At 40.9% G+C, this 25,212-nt stretch overlaps 1 protein-coding gene across 1 annotated transcript in view; it reads right to left on the reverse strand.

Moving 5' to 3' along the window:
- Positions 1 to 25,212, reverse strand: part of LOC126170853 (translation initiation factor IF-2, mitochondrial) — a 96,118-nt gene that overhangs the window by 36,793 nt on the left and 34,113 nt on the right. The window contains exons 9-10 of the mRNA XM_049920755.1: positions 15,832 to 16,036; positions 1,768 to 1,872 (exon numbers count right to left, since the gene is read on the reverse strand). Of these exons, the coding sequence (XP_049776712.1) occupies positions 1,768 to 1,872; positions 15,832 to 16,036 (310 nt within the window). The remainder of the gene's footprint in view (positions 1 to 1,767; positions 1,873 to 15,831; positions 16,037 to 25,212) is intronic.

Genomic DNA, 25,212 nt, shown 5'->3' on the forward strand with positions numbered 1-25,212 from the left:
ATAGGAATAGATAATACAAATATTAAAGAAGAACTAAAAGAAAAATATAGACAAAGACTAACAAAAATACTGAAAACAGAATTGACAGCAAGAAACAAGACAAAAGCTATAAATACTTATGCTATACCAGTATTGACCTACTCATTTGGAGTAGTGAAATGGAGTGACACAGACCTAGAAGCACTCAATACACTTACACGATCACAATGCCACAAATATAGAATACATCACATACATTCAGCAACAGAAAGATTCACATTAAGCAGAAAGGAAGGTGGAAGGGGATTTATAGATATAAAAAACCTACATTATGGACAGGTAGACAATTTAAGAAAATTCTTTCTAGAACGAGCAGAAACTAGCAAAATACACAAAGCAATCACTCATATAAATACATCAGCTACACCATTGCAATTTCATAACCACTGCTACAACCCTTTAGATCACATAACATCAACAGATACAAAGAAAGTAAATTGGAAAAAGAAAACACTACACAGCAAGCACCCGTATCATCTAACACAGCCACACATAGATCAAGACGCATCCAACACATGGCTAAGAAACGGCAATATATACAGTGAGACGGAAGGATTCATGATTGCAATACAGGATCAAACAATAAACACCAGATATTACAGCAAGCATATTATTAAAGATCCCAATACCACAACAGATAAATGCAGACTTTGCAAACAACAAATAGAAACAGTAGATCACATCACAAGCGGATGTACAATACTAGCAAATACAGAATACCCCAGAAGACATGACAATGTAGCAAAAATAATACATCAACAACTTGCCATAAAACATAAACTAATAAAACAACACGTTCCCACATACAAGTACACACCACAAAATGTACTGGAGAATGATGAATACAAATTATACTGGAACAGAACGATTATAACAGATAAAACAACACCACATAACAAACCTGACATCATACTCACCAATAAAAAGAAGAAATTAACACAACTAATTGAAATATCCATACCCAACACAACAAATATACAGAAGAAAACAGGAGAAAAAATTGAAAAATACATCCAACTGGCTGAGGAAGTCAAGGACATGTGGCATCAGGATAAAGTCGACATTATCCCAATTATACTATCAACTACAGGAGTCATACCTCACAATATTCACCAGTACATCAATGCAATACAGCTACATCCAAACTTATATATACAATTACAGAAATCCGTAATTATTGATACATGTTCAATTACCCGAAAGTTCCTAAATGCAATATAACATATACCATACAGTTACAAGGAAGTCACGCTTGACCGAGGTCCGCGTCACGTTCCATTTTTAACCAGACTTAAGTCTGAGAAAAAAAAGTCGATAATAATAATAATAACAATAACAATAATAAACCATGGTGGAAATCATAAGCACACAATGTATTTGATCTTAGTGTATTAGGTAAAGCTAATATTACACCAATATTAAATTGCACCTATCATGACGACATAGTAGAACACAATCTGTTTATTTTTCTAATATTGTAGCACATTGGTAAAATTTTTCACGAGTTGCCCCTGTTGGTACAACTAGAACATACTGATGGAAGAAGGTTATTACTTGATGTTTTTGTCTCTTTCAGTTTCTAGAAATGAATGTGTAAACCAAACATAACTGAAACCAAAGAAACAATACATGGAAAAGAACATTAAATATAATTTTCTGTGTTTTCATATGTTATTTGTGTTACAAAGCAAAAAGTGTAGAACAAAATGAAGATATATTCTTAGTTACCTTACGATATTGTTCTGTCTTTTCTTCAACTACTTCTTTATCGGCCTCCATCTTCTGCTGCATCTGCTGCAGTTCTCTCCATTTCACAACTTCATGTGCACGTTTCTGGCCAGAAAATATAAAAGAAGTTAACCATATAAGACTGAGACAAAAGTAAACAGTAAAAATGTCACTTGAAATGTGAATGCATGTTTATTATGCAAAAAGGAGATGCATAGATTGATGCTAAGAAGAGGTATGGATGTGTTTAAATGATAAGTATGTTTGTACGAGGATGAAGAGGCAAGCGACTGTGCTGGCACAATGTAGCCACACAGGTGTCTTTCTCTGTATCTCTAGTATGAAACACCGAAGTAATGAAAGCTACAAACAGTTTTTCTATTGATTGTATTTGCAATTTTGTCTCCTGAGAACCTGAATGCAAGTACTGGCTTAAGCACATGCCATCATCTTTGTCATGATTCTCATCTTATTCGTTAGCCAACTTCATCTAACTTTTTCTTTTGTTTCTGTATTTCCTGGTTTTCATTCTAGTGATACGGCTGATTTTAAGGACACAGCCAACTGTTTGGCTTAAATAGTTACTTCCTTGCTTCACTAAGTTACTAATATTTATTACTATTAATAAGAGTGATAAAGATTACAAAAACTATGAAAATGTAGTAAATAATAGCATAAAATAATGAGAAATGCCAATGTTTCAGAATTTCTTCATTAGGAGATATCAAAGATGTAAAAGAAAGAAAACTTCCTCTTGGGACACAGAGACGATTTACCACATCATCAGGGTAGAAACTCAAGTCACAGCCACAAAACCTGGATGGCTCAGAAGTGAGAGATGAAACACCAATGAGAAAATGAGAGATTATGTAAGAAAAATGCTGACCTTCAAGACTCCAGTTGTAATATACAATGTAACACAGAATTCTGGAATTTACTTCAATTAGTAGCTTATAAGCATAAATAGTAACTTTTACAATATTATCGAAATTCAACCTGTTCCCTGTTCATAAATGTGATGACAAGAATTGTCAGAATAATGATCTGATTGGTGTCACTGCAGATACCTGTTACAAATTCTATTACTCTAAAATATTTTATTTTATAAACTTTTATGAGCAGGAATCAATAACACACCAATTCATTAATGCCACTATGAAATTTACTCAATTTTGTGTGCATGTGTGATTAAGATTTTTAAAATTTCTTATTCTCAGTTTATTGTTGCAGTTGAAAATCATTGTGTGAGCAATATTTCTATTGTGTCACATGGCAACAACCTGCCAACAGGTTTAGTCATTAGAAAGTTTGGTTTTCAGTTCACTTTCCTGTCCACCTTAGCATTTTTATTTTCGAGCAACAGCTTTGTGATAGAAAGAGCTTGTCCACTATGTATCAGCAGCAATTGTAACACTTCAAAGAACAGTCTCATAACTTGACAGGGGTGTGCGTGTGCGCTAACGTACGTGCATATATATACCAAACAAAAGCGCTGGCAGGTCGATAGACACACAAACATACACACAAAAATCTAGCTTTCGCAACCAACGGTTGCCTCGTCAGGAAAGAGGGAAGGAGAAGGAAAGACAAAAGGATATGGGTTTTAAGGGAGAGGGTAAGGAGTCATTCCAATCCCGGGAGCGGAAAGACTTACCTTAGGGGGAAAAAAGGACAGGTATACTCGCACACACACACACATATCCATCCGCATATACACAGACACAAGCAGACATTTGTAAATATATTTTTCCCACGTGGAATGTTTCCCTCTATTATATATATATAAATCCCTCTATTATATTCATATCATTAATTTGAACCCAACAATTACGTTTGTTATTGTCACTGTTACATTTCGAAGTCTTTTCTGTCGTCTTATTTCCTCCTTCTGTTTTTGCCAGTAGTTTCACTTTGTATTCACCTTCTCCTTTTTACCGTAATCTACTATACAATTTTATCCCACCTATATATACTCAATAATACGTAATAATACGTAACCCACTTCCAAACCATAACCAAAAAAAATTTTTTTTCCGCTTTCAACACTACCGCTGCTATAAAATCCACCGTTTCTAGTTCACAAACAGTTCCTTTCAGCTATTAAACAACCTTTTCGGCTAGTTTTAATAACTTTTGCTTTATTTCCATTTCCGTTTTTCTCACATCACCGATCATTTTTAGCCGCTTCCCACAGGTTTTAACGTCATTATTTCTTCGTCAGACAATTGTTAGCCTCATTTCCGTAATCTGTAGTTTTTTCAAAATTTTCCTGAATTTCTCCACCCTTTAACGTGTTTTGGCGGCAACACAACCACCTAACCTTTATGCACATCGTTATCTACCTACGCAAGTTCACCACAGGATCAACATAGCCCAGCTCTAACCAACCCTTTTTCGCCTTTTTTCACACCAGATCTCCATTTGCTTTCTACTTCACCTTTATCTCTCCCCATATATTTTTATATTTATTTTCGTTTAATTTCAGCCTCTTGTTACACTTTCCATCTTCTAGTACCATGTCACCCTCACAACACCTCCACAACGACCCCATTAAGTTTTATTTACATTCCCTCCGCAAACATGCCTTCGCCCTAGCCAGATTACACTCCCATATTTTATTTTCTCAGGCTTGTCTGACATTTGGCATTACCCCCAAAGGCCTCACACTTAAAGTTCCCATCTCTGGCTGCAACCCTTCTTTCCATCAGTCCCTATACCAGTTCCAAACTGAACAATCCATTGCCCTCACCCACCTAATCCTTCACCTACACATCCACTCAGCCAATCAACACACCCGTCAACTCCTATCCTTAATAAAAGTCCTCAATCTTTCCTCTCCCACATCCACACCGGCTGTTCAGAGCATCCTCCTACAGGCCAACCGCAAATTAGAACAGCATGCCACCCTCCACCTTAAAAAACTATCCAATCTCCTGGTTTCCCACCTCCGGAAAGGCAACTCACTCACCCTTCACAACCTTTCCAGCAAACCTCAACCACCTCTCATTGCACACAAACCCAGTCTCTCCCATCTACTCAATCTCCCACTTCCCGCTCCACTTCCTCCAAAACCTCAAAATTCCAATCAACACAATCTGGAACCACAACACCCCAATTCAGTAGTTAACCTTTCCTCCAAACCTCTCTCCCAATCCGAAACCTCTGTCCTATCCAAAGGCCTCACCTTCAGCCCCACTCCCAGATTTAACCAAACAGCCCTCGTCAAAGATTTACTGTCCTACACCCGTACTCTCTGCTGGAAATATCACTTTGCCACGAAGAAAAATGATCCTAATCCTACTCCTAATGATCCAACTCCCCAAGACACTATCCAAATTGAACCCTGCCTGGAACAGTTCCGTCCTCCGTCACAGCGGGACCCACCTCCTCTTCCTCAAAATCACCCTCTCCTAACCTTCCAGGAATTTCTGACTTCCAGCCTTGCCTCTCAATCCTTCCTAAAAAAACCTTAACCTACTCCCAACATCACCACTGCTGAAGCCCAGGCTATCCGTGATCTGAAGGCTGACCAATCCATCGTCATTCTTCCGGCGGACAAGGGTTCCACCACTGTGGTACTTGATCGTCGGGAGTATGTGGCTGAGGGACTGCGTCAGCTTTCAGACAACACTACTTACAAAGTTTGCCAAGGTAATCCCATTCCTGATGTCCAGGTGGAGCTCCAAAAAATCCTCAGAACCTTAGGCCCCCTACAAAACCTTTCACCTGACTCCATCAACCTCCTGACCCCACCAACACCCCGCACCCGTACCTTCTACCTTCTTCCTAAAATTCACAAACCCAATCATCCCGGCCGTCCCATTGTAGCTGGTTACCAAGCCCCCACAGAACGCATCTCTGCCTACGTAGATCAACACCTTCAACCCATCACATGCAGTCTCCCATCCTTCATCAAAGACACCAACCACTTTCTCGAACGCCTGGAATCCCTACCCAGTCTGTTACCCCCGGAAACCATCCTTGTAATCATTGATGCCACTTCCTTATACACAAATATTCCGCATGTCCAGGGCCTTGCTGCGATGGAGCACTTCCTTTCACGCCGATCACCTGCCACTCTACCTAAAACCTCTTTTCTCATTACCTTAGCCAGCTTCATCCTGACCCACAACTTCCAACTTCTTCACTTTCGAAGGCCAGACATACCAACAATTAAAGGGAACAGCCATGGGTACAAGGATGGCCCCCTCGTACGCCAACCTATTCATGGGTCGCTTAGAGGAAGCCTTCTTGGTTACCCAGGCCTGCCAACCCAAAGTTTGGTACAGATTTATTGATGACATTTTCATGATCTGGACTCACAGTGAAGAAGAACTCCAAAATTTCCTCTCCAACCTCAACTCCTTTGGTTCTATCAGATTCACCTGGTCCTAGTCTAAATCCCATGCCACTTTCCTTGACGTTGACCTCCAGCTGTCCAATGGCCAGCTTCACACGTCCGTCTACATCAAACCCACCAACAAGCAACAGTACCTCCATTATGACAGCTGCCACCCATTCCACATAAAACGGTCCCTTCCCTACAGCCTAGGTCTTCGTGGCAAACGAATCTGCTCCAGTCCGGAATCCTTGAACCATTACACCAACAACCTGAAAACAGCTTTCGCATCCCGTAACTACCCTCCCGACCTGGTACAGAAGCAAATAACCAGAGCCACTTCCTCATCTCCTCAAACCCGGAACCTTCCACAGAAGAACCCCAAAAGTGCCCCACTTGTGACAGGATACTTTCCGGGACTGGATCAGATTCTGAATGTGGCTCTCCAGCAGGGATACGACTTCCTCAAATCCTGCCCTGAAATGAGATCCATCCTTCATGAAATCCTCCCCACACCACCAAGAGTGTCTTTCCGCCGTCCACCTAACCTTCGTTACCTCTTAGTTCATCCCTATGAAATCCCCAAACCACCTTCCCTACCCTCTGGCTCCTACCCTTGTAACCGCCCCCGGTGTAAAACCTGTCCCATGCACCCTCCCACCACCACCTACTCCAATCCTGTAACCCGGAAGGTGTACACGAAAAAAGGCAGAGCCACGTGTGAAAGCACCCACGTGATTTACCAACTGACCTGCCTACACTGTGAAGCCTTCTATGTGGGAATGACCAGCAACAAACTGTCCATTCGCATGAATGGACACAGGCAGACAGTGTTTGTTGGTAATGAGGATCACCCTGTGGCTAAACATGCCTTGGTGCACGGCCAGCACATCTTGGCACAGTGTTACACCGTCCGGGTTATCTGGATACTTCCCACTAACACCAACCTGTCAGAACTCCGGAGATGGGAACTTGCCCTTCAGTATATCCTCTCTTCTCGCTATCCGCCAGGCCTCAATCTCCGCTAATTTCTAATTTCAATTTGCCGCCGATCGTACCTCACCTGTCTTTCAACATCATCTTTGCCTTTGTACATCCGCCCCGACTGACATCTCTGCCCAAACTCTTTGCCTTTACAAATGTCTGCTTGTGTCTGTGTATGTGCGGATGGATATGTGTGTGTGTGTGTGTGTGTGCGCAAGTGTATACCCGTCCTTTTTTCCCCTAAGGTAAGTCTTTCCGCTCCCGGGATTGGAATGATTCCTTACACTCTCCCTTAAAACCCACATCCTTTCATCTTTCCCTCTCCTTCCCTCTTTCCTGACGAAGCAGCCGTTGGTTGCTAAAGCTAGAATTTTGTGTGTATGTTTGTGTGTCTATCAACTTGCCAGCACTTTAGTTTTGTACGTCTCATCATCTTTGTTTTTGGATATATTTTTCCCACGTGGAATGTTTCCTCTATTATATTCATAACATTAATTTGAACCCAACAATTACGTTTGTTATTGTCACTGTTGCATTTCGAAATCTTTTCTGTCGTCTTATTTTCTCCTTCTGTTTTTGCCAGTAGTTTCACTTTGTATTCCCCTTCTCCTTTTTACCGTAATCTACTATACAATTTTATCCCGCCGATATATACTCAATAATACGTAATAATACGTAACCCACTTCCAAACCATAACCAAAAAAATTATTATTTTTTTCTTTTTTTCCGCTTTCAACACTACCGCTGCTATGAAATCCACCGTTTCTAGTTCACAAATAGTTCCTTTCACCTATTACACAACCATTTCGGCTAGTTCTAATAACTTTTGCTTTATTTCCATTTCCGTTTTTCTCACATCACCGATCATTTTTAGCCGCTTCCCACAGGTTTTAACGTCATTATTTCTTCGTCAGACAATTGTTAGCCTCATTTTCATAGTCTGCCACCACAAAACCACTCCTTTTAATACATTTACACGTAGTTTTTTCGAAATTTTCCCGAATTTCTCCACCCTTTAACGTGTTTTGGCGGCAACACAACCACCTAACCTTTATGCACATCGTTGTCTACCTACACAAGTTCACCACAGGATCAACATAGCTCAGCTCTAACCAACACTTTTTCGCCTTGTTTCACACCAGATCTCCAGTTGCTTTCTAGTTCACCTTTATCTCTCCCCATATATTTTTATTTTAATTTTCATTTCAGCCTCATGTTACACTTTCCACCTTCTAATACCATGTCACCCTCACAACACCGTCACAACGACCCCATTAAGTTTTATTTACATTCCCCCTGCAAACATGCCTTCGCCCTAGCCAGATTACACTCCCATATTTTATTTTCTCAGGCTTGTCTGACATTTGGCATTACCCCCAAAGGCCTCACACTTAAAGTTCCCATCTCTGGCTGCAGCCCTTCTTTCCATCAGTCCCTATACCAGTTCCAAACTGAACAATCCATTGCCCTCACCCACCTAATCCTTCACCTACACATCAACTCAGCCAATGAACACACCCGTCAACTCCTATCCTTAATAAAAATCCTCAATCTTTCCTCTCCCACATCCACACCGGCTGTTCAGAGCATCCTCCTACAGGCCAACCACAAATTAGAGAACAGCATGCCACCCTCCACCTTAAAAAACTATCCAATCTCCTGGTTTCCCACCTCCGGAAAGGCAACTCACTCACCCTTCACAACCTTTCCAGCAAACCTCAACCTCCTCTCATTGCACACAAACCCAGTCTCTCCCATCTACTCAATCTCCCACTTCCCGCTCCACTTCCTCCAAAACCTCAAAATTCCAATCAACACAATCTGGAACCACAACACCCCAATTCAGTAGTTAACCTTTCCTCCAAACCTCTCTCCCAATCCGAAACCTCTGTCCTATCCAAAGGCCTCACCTTCAGCCCCACTCCCAGATTCAATTAAACAGCCCTCGTCAAAGATTTACTGTCCTACACTCGTACTCTCTGCTGGAAATATCACTTTGCCACGAAGAAAAATGATCCTAGTCCTACTCCTAATGATCCAACTCCCCAAGACACTATCCAAATTGAACCCTGCCTGGAAAAGTTCTGCCCTCCGTCACAGCGGGACCCACCTCCTCTTCCTCAAAATCACCCTCTCCAAACCTTCCAGGAATTTCTGTCTTCCAGCCTTGCCTCTCAATCCTTCATAAAAGACCTTAATCCTCCTCCCAACATCAACACTGCTGAAGCCCAAGCTATCCGTGATCTGAAGGCTGACCGGTTCATCGTCATTCTTCTGGCGGACAAGGGTTCCACCACTGTGGTACTTGATCGTCGGGAGTATGTGGCTGAGGGACTGCGTCAGCTTTCAGACAATACCACAAACAAAGTTTGCCAAGGTAATCCCATTCCTGATGTCCAGGCGGAGCTTCAAGGAATCCTCAGAACCTTAGGCCCCCTACAAAACCTTTCACCTGACTCCATCAACATCCTGACCCCACCGACACCACGCACCCCTGCCTTCTACTTTCTTCCTAAAATTCACAAACCCAATCATCCCGGCCGCCCCATTGTAGCTAGTTACCAAGCCCCCACAGAACGTATCTCTGCCTACGTAGATCAACACCTTCAACCCATTACATGCATTCTCCCATCCTTCATCAAAGACACCAACCACTTTCTCGAATGCCTGGAATCCTTACCCAGTCTGTTACCCCCGGAAACCATCCTTGTAACCATTGATGCCACTTCCTTATACACAAATATTCCACACGTCCAGGGCCTCGCTGCGATGGAGCACTTCCTTTCACACCGATCACCTGCCACCCTACCTAAAACCTCTTTCCTCATTACCTTAGCCAGCTTCATCCTGACCCACAACTTCCAACTTCTTCACTTTCGAAGGCCAGTCCTACCAACAATTAAAGGGAACAGCCATGGGTGCCAGGATGGCCCCCTCGTACGCCAACCTATTCATGGGTCCCTTAGAGGAAGCCTTCTTGGTTACCCAGGCCTGCAAACCCAAAGTTTGGTACAGATTTATTGATGACATTTTCATGATCTGGACCCACAGTGAAGAAGAGCTCCAAAATTTCCTCTCCAACCTCAACTCCTTTGGTTCCATCAGATTCACCTGGTCCTACTCTAAATCCCATGCCACTTTCCTTGACATTGACCTCCAGCTGTCCAATGGCCAGCTTCACACGTCCGTCTACATTAAACCCACCAACAAGCAACAGTACCTCCATTATGACAGCTGCCACCCATTCCACATCAAACGGTCCCTTCCCTACAGCCTAGGTCTTCGTGGCAAACGAATCTGCTCCAGTCCAGAATCCCTGAACCATTACACCAACAACTAGAAAACAGCTTTCGCATCCCGCAACTACCCTCCCGACCTGGTACAGAAGCAAATAACCAGAGCCACTTCCTCATCCCTTCAAACCCAGAACCTCCCAAAGAAGAAACCCAAAAGTGCCCCACTTGTGACAGGATACTTTCCGGGACTGGATCAGACTCTGAATGTGGCTCTCCAGCAGGGATATGAGTTCCTCAAATCCTGCCCTGAAATGAGATCCATCCTTCATGAAATCCTCCCCACTCCACCAAGAGTGTCTTTCCGCCGTCCACCTAACCTTCGTAACCTCTTAGTTCATCCCTATGAAATCCCCAAACCACCTTCCCTACCCTCTGGCTCCTACCCTTGTAACCGCCCCCGGTGTAAAACCAGTCCCATGCACCCTCCCACCACCACCTACTCCAATCCTGTAACCCGGAAGGTGTACACGAAAAAAGGCAGAGCCACATGTGAAAGCACCCACGTGATTTACCAACTGACCTGCCTACACTGTGAAGCTTTCTATGTGGGAATGACCAGCAACAAACTGTCCATTCGCATGAATGGACATAGGCAGACAGTGTTTGTTGGTAATGAGGATCACCTGGTGGCTAAACATGCCTTGGTGCACGGCCAGCACATCTTGGCACAGTGTTACACCGTCCGGGTTATCTGGATACTTCCCACTAACACCAACCTGTCAGAACTCCGGAGATGGGAACTTTCCCTTCAGTATATCCTCTCTTCTCATTATCCGCCAGGCCTCAACCTCCGCTAATTTCAAGTTGCCGCTGCTCATACCTCACCTGTCTTTCAACAACATCTTTGACTCTGTACTTCAGCCTCGACTGACATCTCTGCCCACACTCTTTGCCTTTACAAATGTCTGCTTGTGTCTGCGTATGTGCGGATGGATATATATGTGTGTGTGTGTGTGTGTGTGTGTGTGTGTGTGTGTGTGTGTGCGAGAATATACCTGTCCTTTTTTCCCCCTAAGGTAAGTCTTTCTGCTCCCGGGATTGGATTGACTCCTTACCCTCTCCCTTAAAACCCACATCCTTTCGTCTTTCCCTCTCCTTCCCTCTTTCCTGATGAAGCAACCGTTGGAAAGCTAGAATTTTGTGTGTATGTTTGTGTTTGTTTTGGTGTGTGTCTATCGACCTGCCAGCACTTTCGTTTGGTAAGTCACATCATCTTTGTTTTTAGATATATTTTTCCCACGTGGAATGTTTCCCTCTATAATCACCAAAATTAAATCACTGGGGTGTTACAACAGACGTCTTAAGACAATCCTTGATGAGGAGCACATTAATGTGGAAAAATATGACGCATCTCAATGCAGATCAATTTTCAGTGGATAAATGAGAAAATAATTGAATGGAAGATTCAGAATCTACACAGTAACGGTGTCACCACGAAACTGTACCAAGCTGTGGTCTAGTGGCCTTAAGATACAAGTATAATTGTTTGTAAATAAAACATGAAAATAGTAGCATAATATAAACTCAAATCCTTCTAGAACAACTGGTTTACTGTCAGGTGGATGTTACGAAAATAATGTTTCTTTACAGACTATCCACGAACACAAAGAATATTAGAGCACAGTTGGAGAAATAAGGACAAGCTCTGTCTGTGGTGAGACCATCAGAGATAGTACAGCTTGGAAGCAAGATGAGAAATAATCTTTGATCTTTTCAAAAAGTATCATTTCAGTCTTTGTCATAAGTGATTTTGGAAAACTATGAGAAACCAAAATATGGGAGGCAGCATGGAACTCCAGTCCCTTACCTCACTACGTATGACCACATTTGCCTCTTTAACATGTGATTAAGTTTACTGACAATAGGTCTCTGTTGTTTATTGATAAGGGGTGGGGTTCACATAAATGGTTAAGATGGATCAGTTGCAACAGGAGGGACAAAGCACACCTAAGTATCGTGGTACAAAGTTAAAACACACAATATCCATTCTTTGGGTCTTTACGTAAATCTGTATACGATATGGGGATCTAGCATTTGTACAGACAAACTGAATGTGGCAAAAAGCTTCTTGCTTAATTGGTACAATATATTCAACAAGCTAATGGATATCATGAGTATGGGTTGTGGAAAAACAATTTGTTATCACACAATCCGAGATCAAATATTACTTGACAGCCTCTACTTCTTTTGAGAAGTCCTTTTACTATGTGACCAAACTTCCTGAAGGCCACCACTGCAATAGAAACTCTTGTCCTTCAACAGCTGGAACAGCATTCCCACAACCAGCTGAGCAAGCTGTCACAGCTATTTGTGTCTTACGCCTGCTTTGTGTTACATATTGCCAAGAAAGAGACTACCATTCTCATCTGAACCCTCCTCCCCTCTCTTCAACCCCTCACAACTTCCTGACAATGTCTTGTTGCCCTATTCTGCCTTCCACATCACCCAAAACTTCCTCCACCCTCCATGAAACACATGCTCCTGAACACCCACACTGTAACAGTGCTGTCAACCTTTCTGCCAAAACTCAGACCCCTGTACAAGTCTCAGTCCTTTCTAAATACCAGATCTTTGGCCCGAAACTTAGTTCAACAATGCTGGAATTTTAAAGAACCTTCTTTCCTTTATTACTTCTCTGGTGTGGAAACATTATTTTGCCACGTATCCCACTTACAACAGGCAATCAAACTCCTACATAGGACCACGTTTAAAACAGTTCCAATCTCCTTCTCTTCCAACCACTCATCTCCCCTGGTAATCTTTCAGGAATTCCTCACTTCTGACATGGGATTGCCTTCCTTTCCTAAATCCCTCCCCAGTGAGACCAACATTGCTCCTATGGAAAAAACAGTTATCCATATTCTGAGAATCAATCCACCCCACAGTCAAAGGCTCCACCACAGTGGTCATGAATTGCAGTGACTATTTGGCCAAGGGTCTCTGCCAACTTTCCAACACCTCTGTATATAAATCTTACAACCATGATCCCATCCTGAAAGTCAAAACATGACCTCCAACAGCTCCTCTAGGTCTTAGATCCATCCCAAATCCTGACACCTTAATTCACCTCCCTCCTTACACCACTAACTCCACACTTCTACCTTTTACCTACTCCTTATCCTCCAAAAATGCAATCCCATAGGTCACCATGATGGATGTCCCATTGGGGTTGGGTACAATGCTCCCACAGAATGAACCTCTGCCTTCATTGTCCAACACCTCTATACTAATGACCATAACCTACCATCCTACACTGAAGACAAAGCTCACTTCCGTCACTGCCACTCCACAGTTCCTATCTCATTACCACCAGATTCCTTGTTGTTCACTGTGGATGCAACATCATTGTACACCAATATCCTCCCATGCCCATGGAACACTACCTTCTCCAGTGTCCTCCTGATACCAAACCCACCATCTCTTTCCTAATTTTCCTAGCCAACCACATCTGGCCCACACTCATTCCACTTTCAAAGGCTAAATATTCATCAATCCAGGTAATTGCTTTCTGTAATTGATAACCAATAATCAGTCACACCACAGCCGTGGGAGTGTACATTTGTGTGTGTGTGTGTGTGTGTGTGTGTGTGTGTGTGTGTGTGTATTTTTTTACTAGAAAAAAGGCAGAGCTCAAAAGCTACTGTGAATATAGCACCTTCCCCCCCTCCCCCCCCCCCCCCCCCCCCCACACACACACACCCTGTGTTCTAGTCAGCTATAGGGGAATGGTTGCCTTTCCCTTACTTTACGTATTTCAAGTTTTTTTCCCTATTTTTAGGGGTGGCAGAAAGGAAGAGAGGAAGAGGAGGAGGAGGAGGAGGAGGAGGAAAGTGAAGAATATACAATAAAATCTTTGACTACCTGCTTCAATTCAGTAACAAAGATTAAAGTGATGATAATATCCAGACAACCTGTGCAGAAATCATTACCACAATTGGGAATTCAAATTAGATAGTGGACTGAATTTTAGACACCTGGGAATCTAGTTACACAGCCACAACAATTTGAAGTTGGAAACACTGGATTATAAATGAATTGTGAGCTCCCTTGAGTAAGGCAATTATGCCCTTACACTCTTCAGTAAAAACAAATCAAAATGTCGAATGCACTAATAATTCCAGTGATGTTACATTAAACTGAGAGCTTCATCCCCCGAAAGATGAATTACAAGACTTAATACTTCTTTAAAAACTTGCCAGAGGATAAGGACAAGCTGATTTGTGTGTGCAGGGCACACCCTAACGTCTTCAGGCCAAAGGTGTGCTGGTGGAAGAATTTGAGGAAAGGTGTTTGTGTAGCAGATGACAGATGCATGATGTAACAGTTGCATGAAATTTTGAAAGACACAAAGTAATTTGGAGGGGGGAGTGGGTGGAGGAGCCTGAAGATAACTGGATTTATTTAAGTTCCTGAACAAAGATTATGAGAGCAACATATAATTAAAAGTCCTCAATAAATGGTCAATAACATTACATGAAAGAGTACATAGCACAGTGGTTGACAGTGTAGGAGTATAAATTGAAACCAAATGGCCTCAGTTGTTACTGAACGCTTTTTCACACATCTAACTTCAGCTAGTGGATGACACTGTGTCTACAAGTTCATAAATCAAATTAGTTACAAATACTGGTAAGTGGTTGTCCTCCGAATATCACCATAGTCACAGGGTGACATTAGCATGGACATAATATGTCAGTGTATCAGCACGAGGTAGCGAAGATTAAGATTGGTAGCAATTGAAAACACCTAAATATTGGTCTGAAGTAATATATCGTGTTCAGAGTTCTATCAGAATGCCTACAGTCATCAACTTTTATGCCAAGAGTCTTTCGAGACTGAATGTTAATAGTAACTCACAACAAAAAAAGAGAATCTATTATCTTTCATTCTGATCTCACATGAAACTGTTATCTGTCTCACTCCTCAGCAAATGATTTTGCAGTCCTGTTCTAGATTTAATAATGACACTCTCACAGAGTTGAATGCTTTTTGTTTCCAGAAACTACAATGGTTCTAAGAAATACAAATAAAAATGGACTAGTATAGTAAAGACGAATTTTTAGAAACAGAATACTACTTTACCACGTAATACTAAAATTTAGTGTAAATTCTGTCTTGTTATCTGTGGTTGAATAATTAATTCTTAGTAATATTTCACTGACTTATACTCTGTCACAGACGTTTTCTTTAAATATCTGTTCCCTAGTGATTATCTTTTGAAGAAAGGTGAGAGTTAACTGAAATCTCATGTTTTACTAGTATAAAGAGTTGTCAAATTAGTCACAGTGAGTTGTATCTCTGATAAATATTATCCATGTGATGTGAAGCAATTGACACTCTACATCTTCTGTGCCTTCATATTTGCAGAAGGCTTTAAGCAATTAGACATACCGACTAGAACTTTTGGTACAAATATTCAATGACACCATGAATAAAATATTTACCTCAGACTCAACTTCAAGAATTTCATCCCCAGCTGATGGAAGTTCCCTCCAGCCCAAGACTTCTACTGGTGCTGATGGTGGTGCTTCATGCACTGGCTTTCCCTGGTCATCAAACATAGCTCTTACTTTAGCCCATGCTGTACCAGCCACTAAAACTGTTCCCTTCCTCAAAGTTCCTCTCTTCACAATTGCTGTTGAAAGTTTTCTGTTGAATGTAAAGCAGATTAGAAACTAGCTTTCAAAACCTTTACCTCAAACTTATTTATGATACAAAGGTTCTCATCTTTATGCACATAGTATATTTCAGATAAAATTCGGAGCTATGTACGTAAGTCCCTCCTGCGAGTTGTCAAGAGTCATGTTTTATATGGAATCCAACATCAACAGTAAATGTAATTTTTGTTCTCATTATACGAAAAATGCTGTACAAATTGTAATTTTACATGACCAATGGAGAGAGCAACTCAAATTAGCTTGGTGGAATAGTCTAAGCAATTGATGGTCAAGACCAAAATATATCACACACACACACACACACACACACACACACACACACACAAACACACACACACACAGTGTGTCCCCCCCTGAGAGTCATCACACACATTTTCTCTAGTGTTTCGGCAAATGGCTGCAATTTTGTTTTTGTAATGTGTACCTGGATTCACCCCAAATAAATACTGCAACTGTTCATTATGTCTTTCATGTGACGCCCAGTGTCGAAAGAAAGTGTTGGTCTGTTTAGCATTATGAACAAATTTATTTTTAAACCGGAATTTTACATGCCCATTTCACAGAGCGGTCCCAAATTAGACTAGTGAATTATTCATTTTACCAATATGTATTAACAGGGATTTTAAAATAAAAAGCAAAAACAGTACTCCAGCAGTGATTGGGCAATGCTGCTGCATGGCAGTAGTAGTCAGCATGGGCCAGCATGCTGATCAGTCGCTGCTGGATTACTGTTTATTCTTCGTGTTTTAGAACTGCTGTTAATAGATGCTGATAAAATGAACATCATACTAGACTAACCTGGGACTGGTCTACTGATTGGGTATGCGAAATTCTGCTTTAAAAATATATTTTTTTTTTTTTCATAAATGGAAAGAAATCAATGCTTTCCATCAACAATAGGCTTGTGATGAGTAATATTTGATTGGGCTGACTCCAGCTAGATTTTGCAAAAAAGATATCGCAAATATCTGCCCAAACACCAGAAGAAAAGAATCTCATTACTCTTAGGTGGGCATCATAATGGGAAATACCATGAGCATACTGGACTGATTTCCTGTGAACATGTTTTCCAATTGAAAATACCTTTGGAAACAAGAGAACAATTAAATGTGATAACTCTATGGAGGGCTTACCATACAAAAAGCAGAACTTGCCAAATGTCATGATTGAAGATTGATTAAAAGTATAGAAAAATTTAACTAAAACTATACACAATAAAATGTCATCTAATTTACATAATACACTATTTAAAACTGTTTTGTGTGATATTCACACACATACTTGTACATCTCTCCATGTCCACTTGCTAACATTCAATGTAAATAGTATTTATCACCATAACTGCTAAGAACTGACAAAGTTGTTTGTGCACTGTTATACAATTATTAAATTTAAAATTTTCAACAGTGTTTTGTGTGGTTTGTGATGAAATAACGATTTAATAAACTTTTGAAACTGTCCGCTCGCTGTGTTTTTTTAGAGTTTTCTGTGTGTTGAAGTCGTTCAGAAAATTCATTCTCTAGTTTTCAGCTGATGTTTCTTATTGTTTCTGGTGAAATATTTCAGTAAAATTTTCATTCACTGTTTTAACTTTGTTGAGTGTTCCACAGGCAGCTTGAATTTTTGGTTTTAGCTAGTACATTTCGTGAAGTTTTGCTGGTGTTGGTATTAATTGTAGTTTAGTAGTTTAATAGAAGTTGTTGCTGTCTTACTAGAGAGATAATTTAGAGACTGCTATTGTCAGTTCTATAAATAGTTCTACTAGTGTAACTGAACTTAGGTAACATAGGCATTTAGTTTTTTTTCAGTAACTGTAAAATTTTACCATGGGTAAGAAGTGTCGACGCTGTCATAGGTTTGTGAGTAGTGGGTTATGGTGTGGGATTTGTTCAAAGTATTTTATTGAGGGGAATGCAGATGGGAAGCCCAGTGGGCACTCTCGTGAGATCCTTTCCTGGGAATACAGAATCTGTAGTAGAAATAAGTTGATAGAGGAGCAGGAGAATAAGATCTGTGCCCTTCAGGTACAGTTTCAATACACAAAGGAGGAACAAGGTAAGTTGAGGAGGGTGAAGGGTGCTGGGGAATGGGAACTGGCAGTTGGCAAGAAGACAGCTAGGAGGAAGAGGTATTCAGATAGTTGTGCTTTGTGTATATGCAATAGGTTTGACCAACCGTTGGAGTTTAGTGGAGAGGAGCCTCTTGTAGGTGTAGGTGCAGGAAACATGCAGCAGTTCTCAGCAGTTAGGAGGCCTAAGTCAATTGCAAAGTCGAACAGAAAGAAGAAGGTTCTGCTGCTAGGTAGTTCAGACAGTAGAGGTGTGGGCCAGCAGTTGCAGGAAGTGTTGGGAAGTGAATACCAGGTCATCAGCATTGTGAAGCCTAGTGCAGGGTTGGCTCAGGTGACTGACAGCATAGGGGAGGTATGAAGGAATTTTACGAAAGATCAGGTAGTGATAGTGGGTGGGAGCAGGGAATAACCTTTATAGGGATGGGGTATATGATGTAGGTGATACTCTGGTAAAGATAGCTACTCAAACTGGTGGCAGTGATGTTCATTTCATGCAACTGTTTCAGTGTCATGATAGAATTCATCTTAATGAGGCTGTTACATGCGTTAACATGGGGCTGGAGAAGGCACTGATGGCAGAGGGCATGGGTCACATTGCAGTGGTGCCAGTTGAGTCTATCAGTAGATAGGGTTTCACTGGGCACTGTCGGCATTTCAATAGGTATGTGAAGGGGAGGCCGGCAAAGCTTATAGGTGACAATGTAGTGGGGTGGGGGGTCACTCATGGAGAAATTCCTGTAGCAGTTGGTGTTAGAGTTGCACCTTTTATTAGGCTGAAGTCAGTTGATATGTATACCTGCTTAAAGGAAGTCCTTATAACTAAGGAATCACCTTCAGATGACATAATGTTTCCAAGTAGAGAAGGAATTAGCATATTTCATAAAAATAAAAGGGGTATTAGATATAAAGAAAGTGAACTGCTTCTACATCTACATCTACATCCATACTCCGCAAACCACCTGACGGTGTGTGGCGGAGGGTATCTTGAGTACCTCTATCGGTTCTCCCTTCTATTCCAGTCTCATATTGTTCGTGGAAAGAAGTATTGTCAGTATGCCTCTGTGTGGGCTCTACTCTCTCTGATTTCATCCTCATGGTGTCTTCGCGAGATATACGTAGGAGGGAGCAATATACTACTTGACTCCTCAGTGAACGTATGTTCTCGAAACTTCAACAAAAGCCTGTACCGAGCTACTGAGCGTCTCTCCTGCACAGTCTTCCACTGGAGTTTATCTATCATCTCCGTAATGCTTTCGCAATTACTAAATGATCCTGTAATGAAGCGCGCTGCTCTCCGTTGGATCTTCTCTATCTCTTCTATCAACCCTATCTGGTATGGATCCCACACTGCTGAGCAGTATTCAAGCAGTGGGCGAACAAGCGTACTGTATCCTACTTCCTTTGTTTTCGGATTGCATTTCCTTAGGATTCTTCCAATGAATTTCAGTCTGGTATCTGCTTTACCGACGATCAACTTTATATGATCATTCTATTTTAAATCACTCCTAATGCCTACTCCCAGATAATTTATGGAATTAACTGCTTCCAGTGGCTGACCTGCTATATTGTAGCTAAATGATAAGGGATCTTTCTCTCTATGTATTCGCAGCACATTACACTTGTCTACATTGAGATTCAATGGCCATTCCCTGCACCATGCGTCAATTCGCTGCAGATCCTCCTGCATTTCAGTACAATTTTCCATTGTTACAACCTCTCGATATACCACAGCATCATCTGCAAAAAGCCTCAGTGAACTTCCGATGTCATCCACAAGGTCAATCATGTATATTGTGAATAGCAACGGTCCTACGACACTCCCCTGCGGCACAACTGAAATCACTCTTACTTCGGAAGACTTCTCTCCATTGAGAATGACATGTTGCGTTCTGTTATCTAGGAACTCTTCAATCCAATCACACAATTGGTCTGATAGTCCATATGCTCTTACTTTGTTCATTAAATGACAGTGGGGAACTGTATTGAACACCTTGCGGAAGTCAAGAAACACGGCATCTACCTGGGAACCCGTGTGTATGGCCCTTTGAGTCTCGTGGACGAATAGTGCGAGCCAGGTTTCACACGATCGTCTTTTTCAAAACCCATGCTGATTCCTACAGAGTAGATTTCTAGTCTCCAGAAAAGTCATTATTCTCAAACATAATAAGTGTTCCAAAATTCTACAACTGATCGACGTTAGAGATATAGGGCTATAGTTCTGCACAACTGTTCGACGTCCCTTCTTGAAAACGGGGATGACCTGTGCCCTTTTCCAATCCTTTGGAACGCTACGCTCTTCTAGAGACCTACAGTACACTGCTGCAAGAAGGGGGGCAAGTTCCTTCTTCCTTCGCGTACTCTGTGTAAAATCGAACTGGTATCTCATCAGGTCCAGCGGCCTTTCCTCTTTTGAGCGATTTTAATTGTTTCTCTATCCCTCTGTCGTCTATTTCAATATCTACCATTTTGTCATCTGTGCGACAATCTAGAGAAGGAACTACAGTGCAGTCTTCCTCTGTGAAACAACTTTGGAAAAAGACATTTAGTATTTCAGCCTTTAGTCTGTCATCCTCTGTTTCAGTACCATTTTGGTCACAGAATGTCTGGACATTTTGTTTTGATCCTCCTACCACTCTGACATAAGACCAAAATTTCTTAGGATTTTCTGCCAAGTCAGTACATAGAACTTTACTTTCGAATTCATTGAACGCCTCTCGCATAGCCCTCCTCACACTACATGTCGCTTCGCGTAATTTTTGTTTGTCTGCAAGGCTTTGGCTGTGTTTATGTTTGCTGTGAAGTTCCCTTTGCTTCCGCAGCAGTTTTCTAACTCAGTTGTTGTACCATGGTGGCTCTTTTCCATCTTGAGACATCAGGTACTCTAAATCTGCTTTTTATCACTTTTGCTAAACAGAAAAATCTTCCTACCTTTTTTAATATTTTTATATACGGCTGAAATCATCGATGCAATAACCGGTTTATGATCGCTGATTCCTTGCTTATGGATGTTGGCTCTGAAATTATTGGTATATCGGAGCACCACTTAAATAATTTGACAATTCAGAGGCTTCCTTTACCGGGATACAGATTAGATGGCTGTTTTTCAAGGAGTTCCTTTCGGGGTGGCAGAGTAGCCATGTACGTAAAAAACCAGCACAGACATATCATGGCACTGCTCCGAACAGATATCTAAATGTTGTGCAGGAGCAGTTGAATGTAATGAAAGTAAACTTCTAATTGTTGTTGTTTGCACTAACTAACACTAAGAGCCTTTTTTACTCAAACAAATGTCACACGTAATTACAAAATTGTAGGAAAGTTAATCCAACGGCAATAAAGGATTTTTTTTAAAACTCGTCAAGGAACATAGATGACAAATATAATGATTTCCTTAACATATTTCTCATACTCTTTGAGAGTTGCTTTCCATTAGTAAACAGGGTACCAGCAGTAAAAGGCAGCCTGGGTGGCTGACTCATGTGATAAAGATATCATGTAGAACAAAGTGGGAATTATATCAAAATGTTAGAATTAGTCACAACCAAGCTACAGTTGTCCATTACAAACAGTATTGTAAGGTGCTTAAAATGTTATTAGGAAGGCAGAGTGTATGTGGTGTGCAAATAGAGAATCTAATTCACAGGATAAAATTAAAACCATATGGTCAGTTGTGAAGGAAGTGTCTGGTCAGCAGCACAAGGTCGATGATATAAAGTCAGTTTGTAGTAAAAATATTTCTGTTACTGATAAATCAAATATATGTACAGTATTTAACAATTATTTACTGAGCATTTCTGGAGAATTAAATAAAAATTTAGTTTTTACAGGGAATCATATCTCTCTTGGAAAATGCCTTTTCGAGACTGATGTTTGAAATACTCCTCTGTGATACTGACAAGGGGGAGATTGAGTCAATAATTAAATCACTGAAGACTAAGGACTCGCATGGATATGATGGAGTGACTAGTGGAATATTAAAGTACTGTGCTCCATATGTTAGGCCTGTACTTAGTCATATCTTTAATGGTCAGTTTCCTGAACGATTAAAGCACTCAGTAGAAAGGTCCCTTTATAAAATGGGAGAAAAAGATAATGTACACAATTTTGGACCTATTTCTATGCCATCAGTGTTTGCTACAGTTATTGAATAGGTTGTGTATATAAGCATAGTTGATCATTTTATATCACATAATTTGCTAACAAATGTACAGTTTGGATTTTGACATCGTTTAATGACTGAAAATGCTATATTCTTTTCTCTCTATGAGGTACTGGATGGTTTAAAGAAAAGGTTTCAAACACTAGGCATATTTTTTTTTATTTAACTAAGGTGTTTGATTGTGTTGATCACAAAATATTGCTCCAGAAGTTGGACCATTACAGAATATGGGGGGAGTAGCTCACAATTGGCTCCCCTCTTACTTTAATAACACACAGTGTTGAGAATGGCTGTGATGTGGGGTATGAGTGGAGTACGGTCAAATGGGGTGTGCCCCAGGGACCAGTGTTGGGGCCACTCCTGTTCCTCATTTATATATGACATGTCCTCTAGTATTATGGGTAACTCCAAAATATTTCTGTTTGCTGATGGCACTAGCTTGGTAGTAAAGGATGTTATGTGCAACACTGGCTTGGTTTCATGACTTGTAAAAAATAAACTAATGCTAAACCACAGTAAGACTCAGTTTTTACAGTTTCTAACACATAATTCAACAAAACCCGATGTTTTAATTTCACAGAATGGGCACACGATTAGTGAAACTGAAAAGTTCAATTTTCTTGGTATTCAGTAGACAGTAAACTGTTGTGGAACACCCATGTTCAAGACCTTGTTCAAAGACTTAATGCTGCCATTTTTACTATTCAAATGGCATCTGAAGTAAGTGATCGTTTGACACGAAAATTAGTCTACTTTGCCTTTTTTTTTCTTTCTTTGCTTGTATTTATGGTATTATATTTTGGGGTAACTCTTCCAATTCTAAAAGGATATTTTTGGCTCGGAAACGGGTGGTTCGGGCAATTAGTGGTGTTAAGATCACGAACCTCTTGTCGACCCCGTTCACTACCCTGGGTATTTTCACACTGGTCTCTCAATATATATATTCTTTACTGTCGTTTCTTGTTAACAATATCAGCTCATTCCCAAGAATAAGCAGCATTCACTCAGTTAATGCTTGGCATAAATCCAACCTGGATTTGGATCAGACTTCCGTCACTCTTGTGCAGAAAGGTGTGCAGTTCACTGCTGCAACCATTTTCAATAAGCTACCACAAGAATTCAAACATCTTGGCAGTAATCCACATGCTTTCAAATCGAAATTGAAGAATTTTCTCATGGGTCACTCCTTCTATTCTGTTGAGGAGTTTCTTGAAAAATTAAGCTGATTCTTACATTGTATTGTTGACTGTGTTTACTGAAACTTATGGCTTGACATTTTTGGGTTCACAAACATTTTATTATTATCTGTTATTGCTTTTATGTTGTAATTTCACATACTGACAAGTTCCATGACCTTGGAGATTTGCTCCTCAGTTTGGTCATACGGAATGTGAAGTGTAAATAAATACACCGATGGTGACCTCACCAACTGTGACAGAGGAAAGTACAGCTTGTTTCTAAATGGACTTAATAACCTTGAGCAGTAATACAAACTTATTATTACATCTTACACTCTTAGTCAAAGAGTAATTTTATTGAAAAATGGAAAAAAATTGACTGATGTAATCCATTAGTACCAAATCACACCACTGCAAGCAGTAATGACAGTCTTAGTAGAGATGACTGCCTCGGGTAGCTCTCTGCTGTCTGAAGTTCCAAATAAGGTGACTCCATTTAAATCTCATGCTAAGGACAGTGTATAGTTTGGATCAGTGTGAAAGAGTTCGCATATTTATTTCTTGCAGCAGCATTTGTGTTAAGTAAAGTTTCTAGTAAAAAGTAACTGTTGATACATCCATTCCAGTAGATGAATTTATTTCTGTTTTACGTGCTTGCAGATCTAGTGATCTTAGGCTATAGTGAGAAGGCTGCAGAGCAAATTTTAGTGTTTCTTTATTCTCCTTGTTTATATTTTGCATAGATAAGAACCTTTCATATTTTGCATAAATACCATCCTCTGTAGTGCCAAAGTCGCTTTTCTTTTGTGGGAGTCTATACTTTTTTGGTTACTCCTGATTGCTTTGTTTGTATTTCTTGAGATTTTATTAAGTTTATTGTTATTTTATTTTTATGCAGTCCAATATGGATAGGGACTGTGCTAGAAGTGAGCAGACAACACAAGGAGAATTGGCTGCTGTCCATAAACAGTTGAAAAGTGCACTGGCCATGGTCGATAGGCTTCTTGTTATTGCTCAAAGCTGTGGTGACACTGGGGCGAAAGTGACAAGAACTGTGACACCTGGATGCCACTGGAACCCCTTGGTGATCTGATTGTCACTACATCTTCTGATGCACAACATCTGATCAGTCCATCTTCACTTGAATTTGAATGGCACACAATGGTGGGTTCATGCATCACATCCAGTGTTGGTAATATTTCTGAGCGAGCATGGGATGCCTTCCCGTTGTGCCGGTGGCCAATTTTCCTGCCCAGTCTAGACAAATTCAGTGGGTGGGTATGACAGTACTTGAGAGCTCCAACAGTAGGCAGGTAATGCTGTCGGTATATTTGCTAGGGATCTCGTCCAAGATGTGGAGGAAGCCCTGCAGGCAGCTAGTGAGTGCAATCGGTGCAACTAGCTGTAAAAGAGTCACATATGTAGGCATTAATGACGCCTGTGGTTCTATTTAGGTTCTGAGGCCATTCTCAGTTCATTTTAGCAGATGGCTGCATTAATGAAAGCAACTAGCATCACACACAGGGTTCAAGCGAATCTCACTATTTGTAGCACCCTACCTCAACCCAAGGTTGACATCGGTCCTCTGGTTTGGGGTTCAGTGGTAGATCTACGCAAGAGGCTCAGATGATCCTCTGATGGTACTGGATGTGAATTTCTCAACCTCCGTTACCGAGTGGAGAACCGTAAGGTTCCCCTTATTAGGTCAGTCGTGTACTACATCCAACAAGCGGCTACTA

Source organism: Schistocerca cancellata, chromosome 1 (assembly GCF_023864275.1).
Source record: "Schistocerca cancellata isolate TAMUIC-IGC-003103 chromosome 1, iqSchCanc2.1, whole genome shotgun sequence".
Taxonomy (NCBI): Eukaryota; Metazoa; Arthropoda; class Insecta; order Orthoptera; family Acrididae; genus Schistocerca; species Schistocerca cancellata.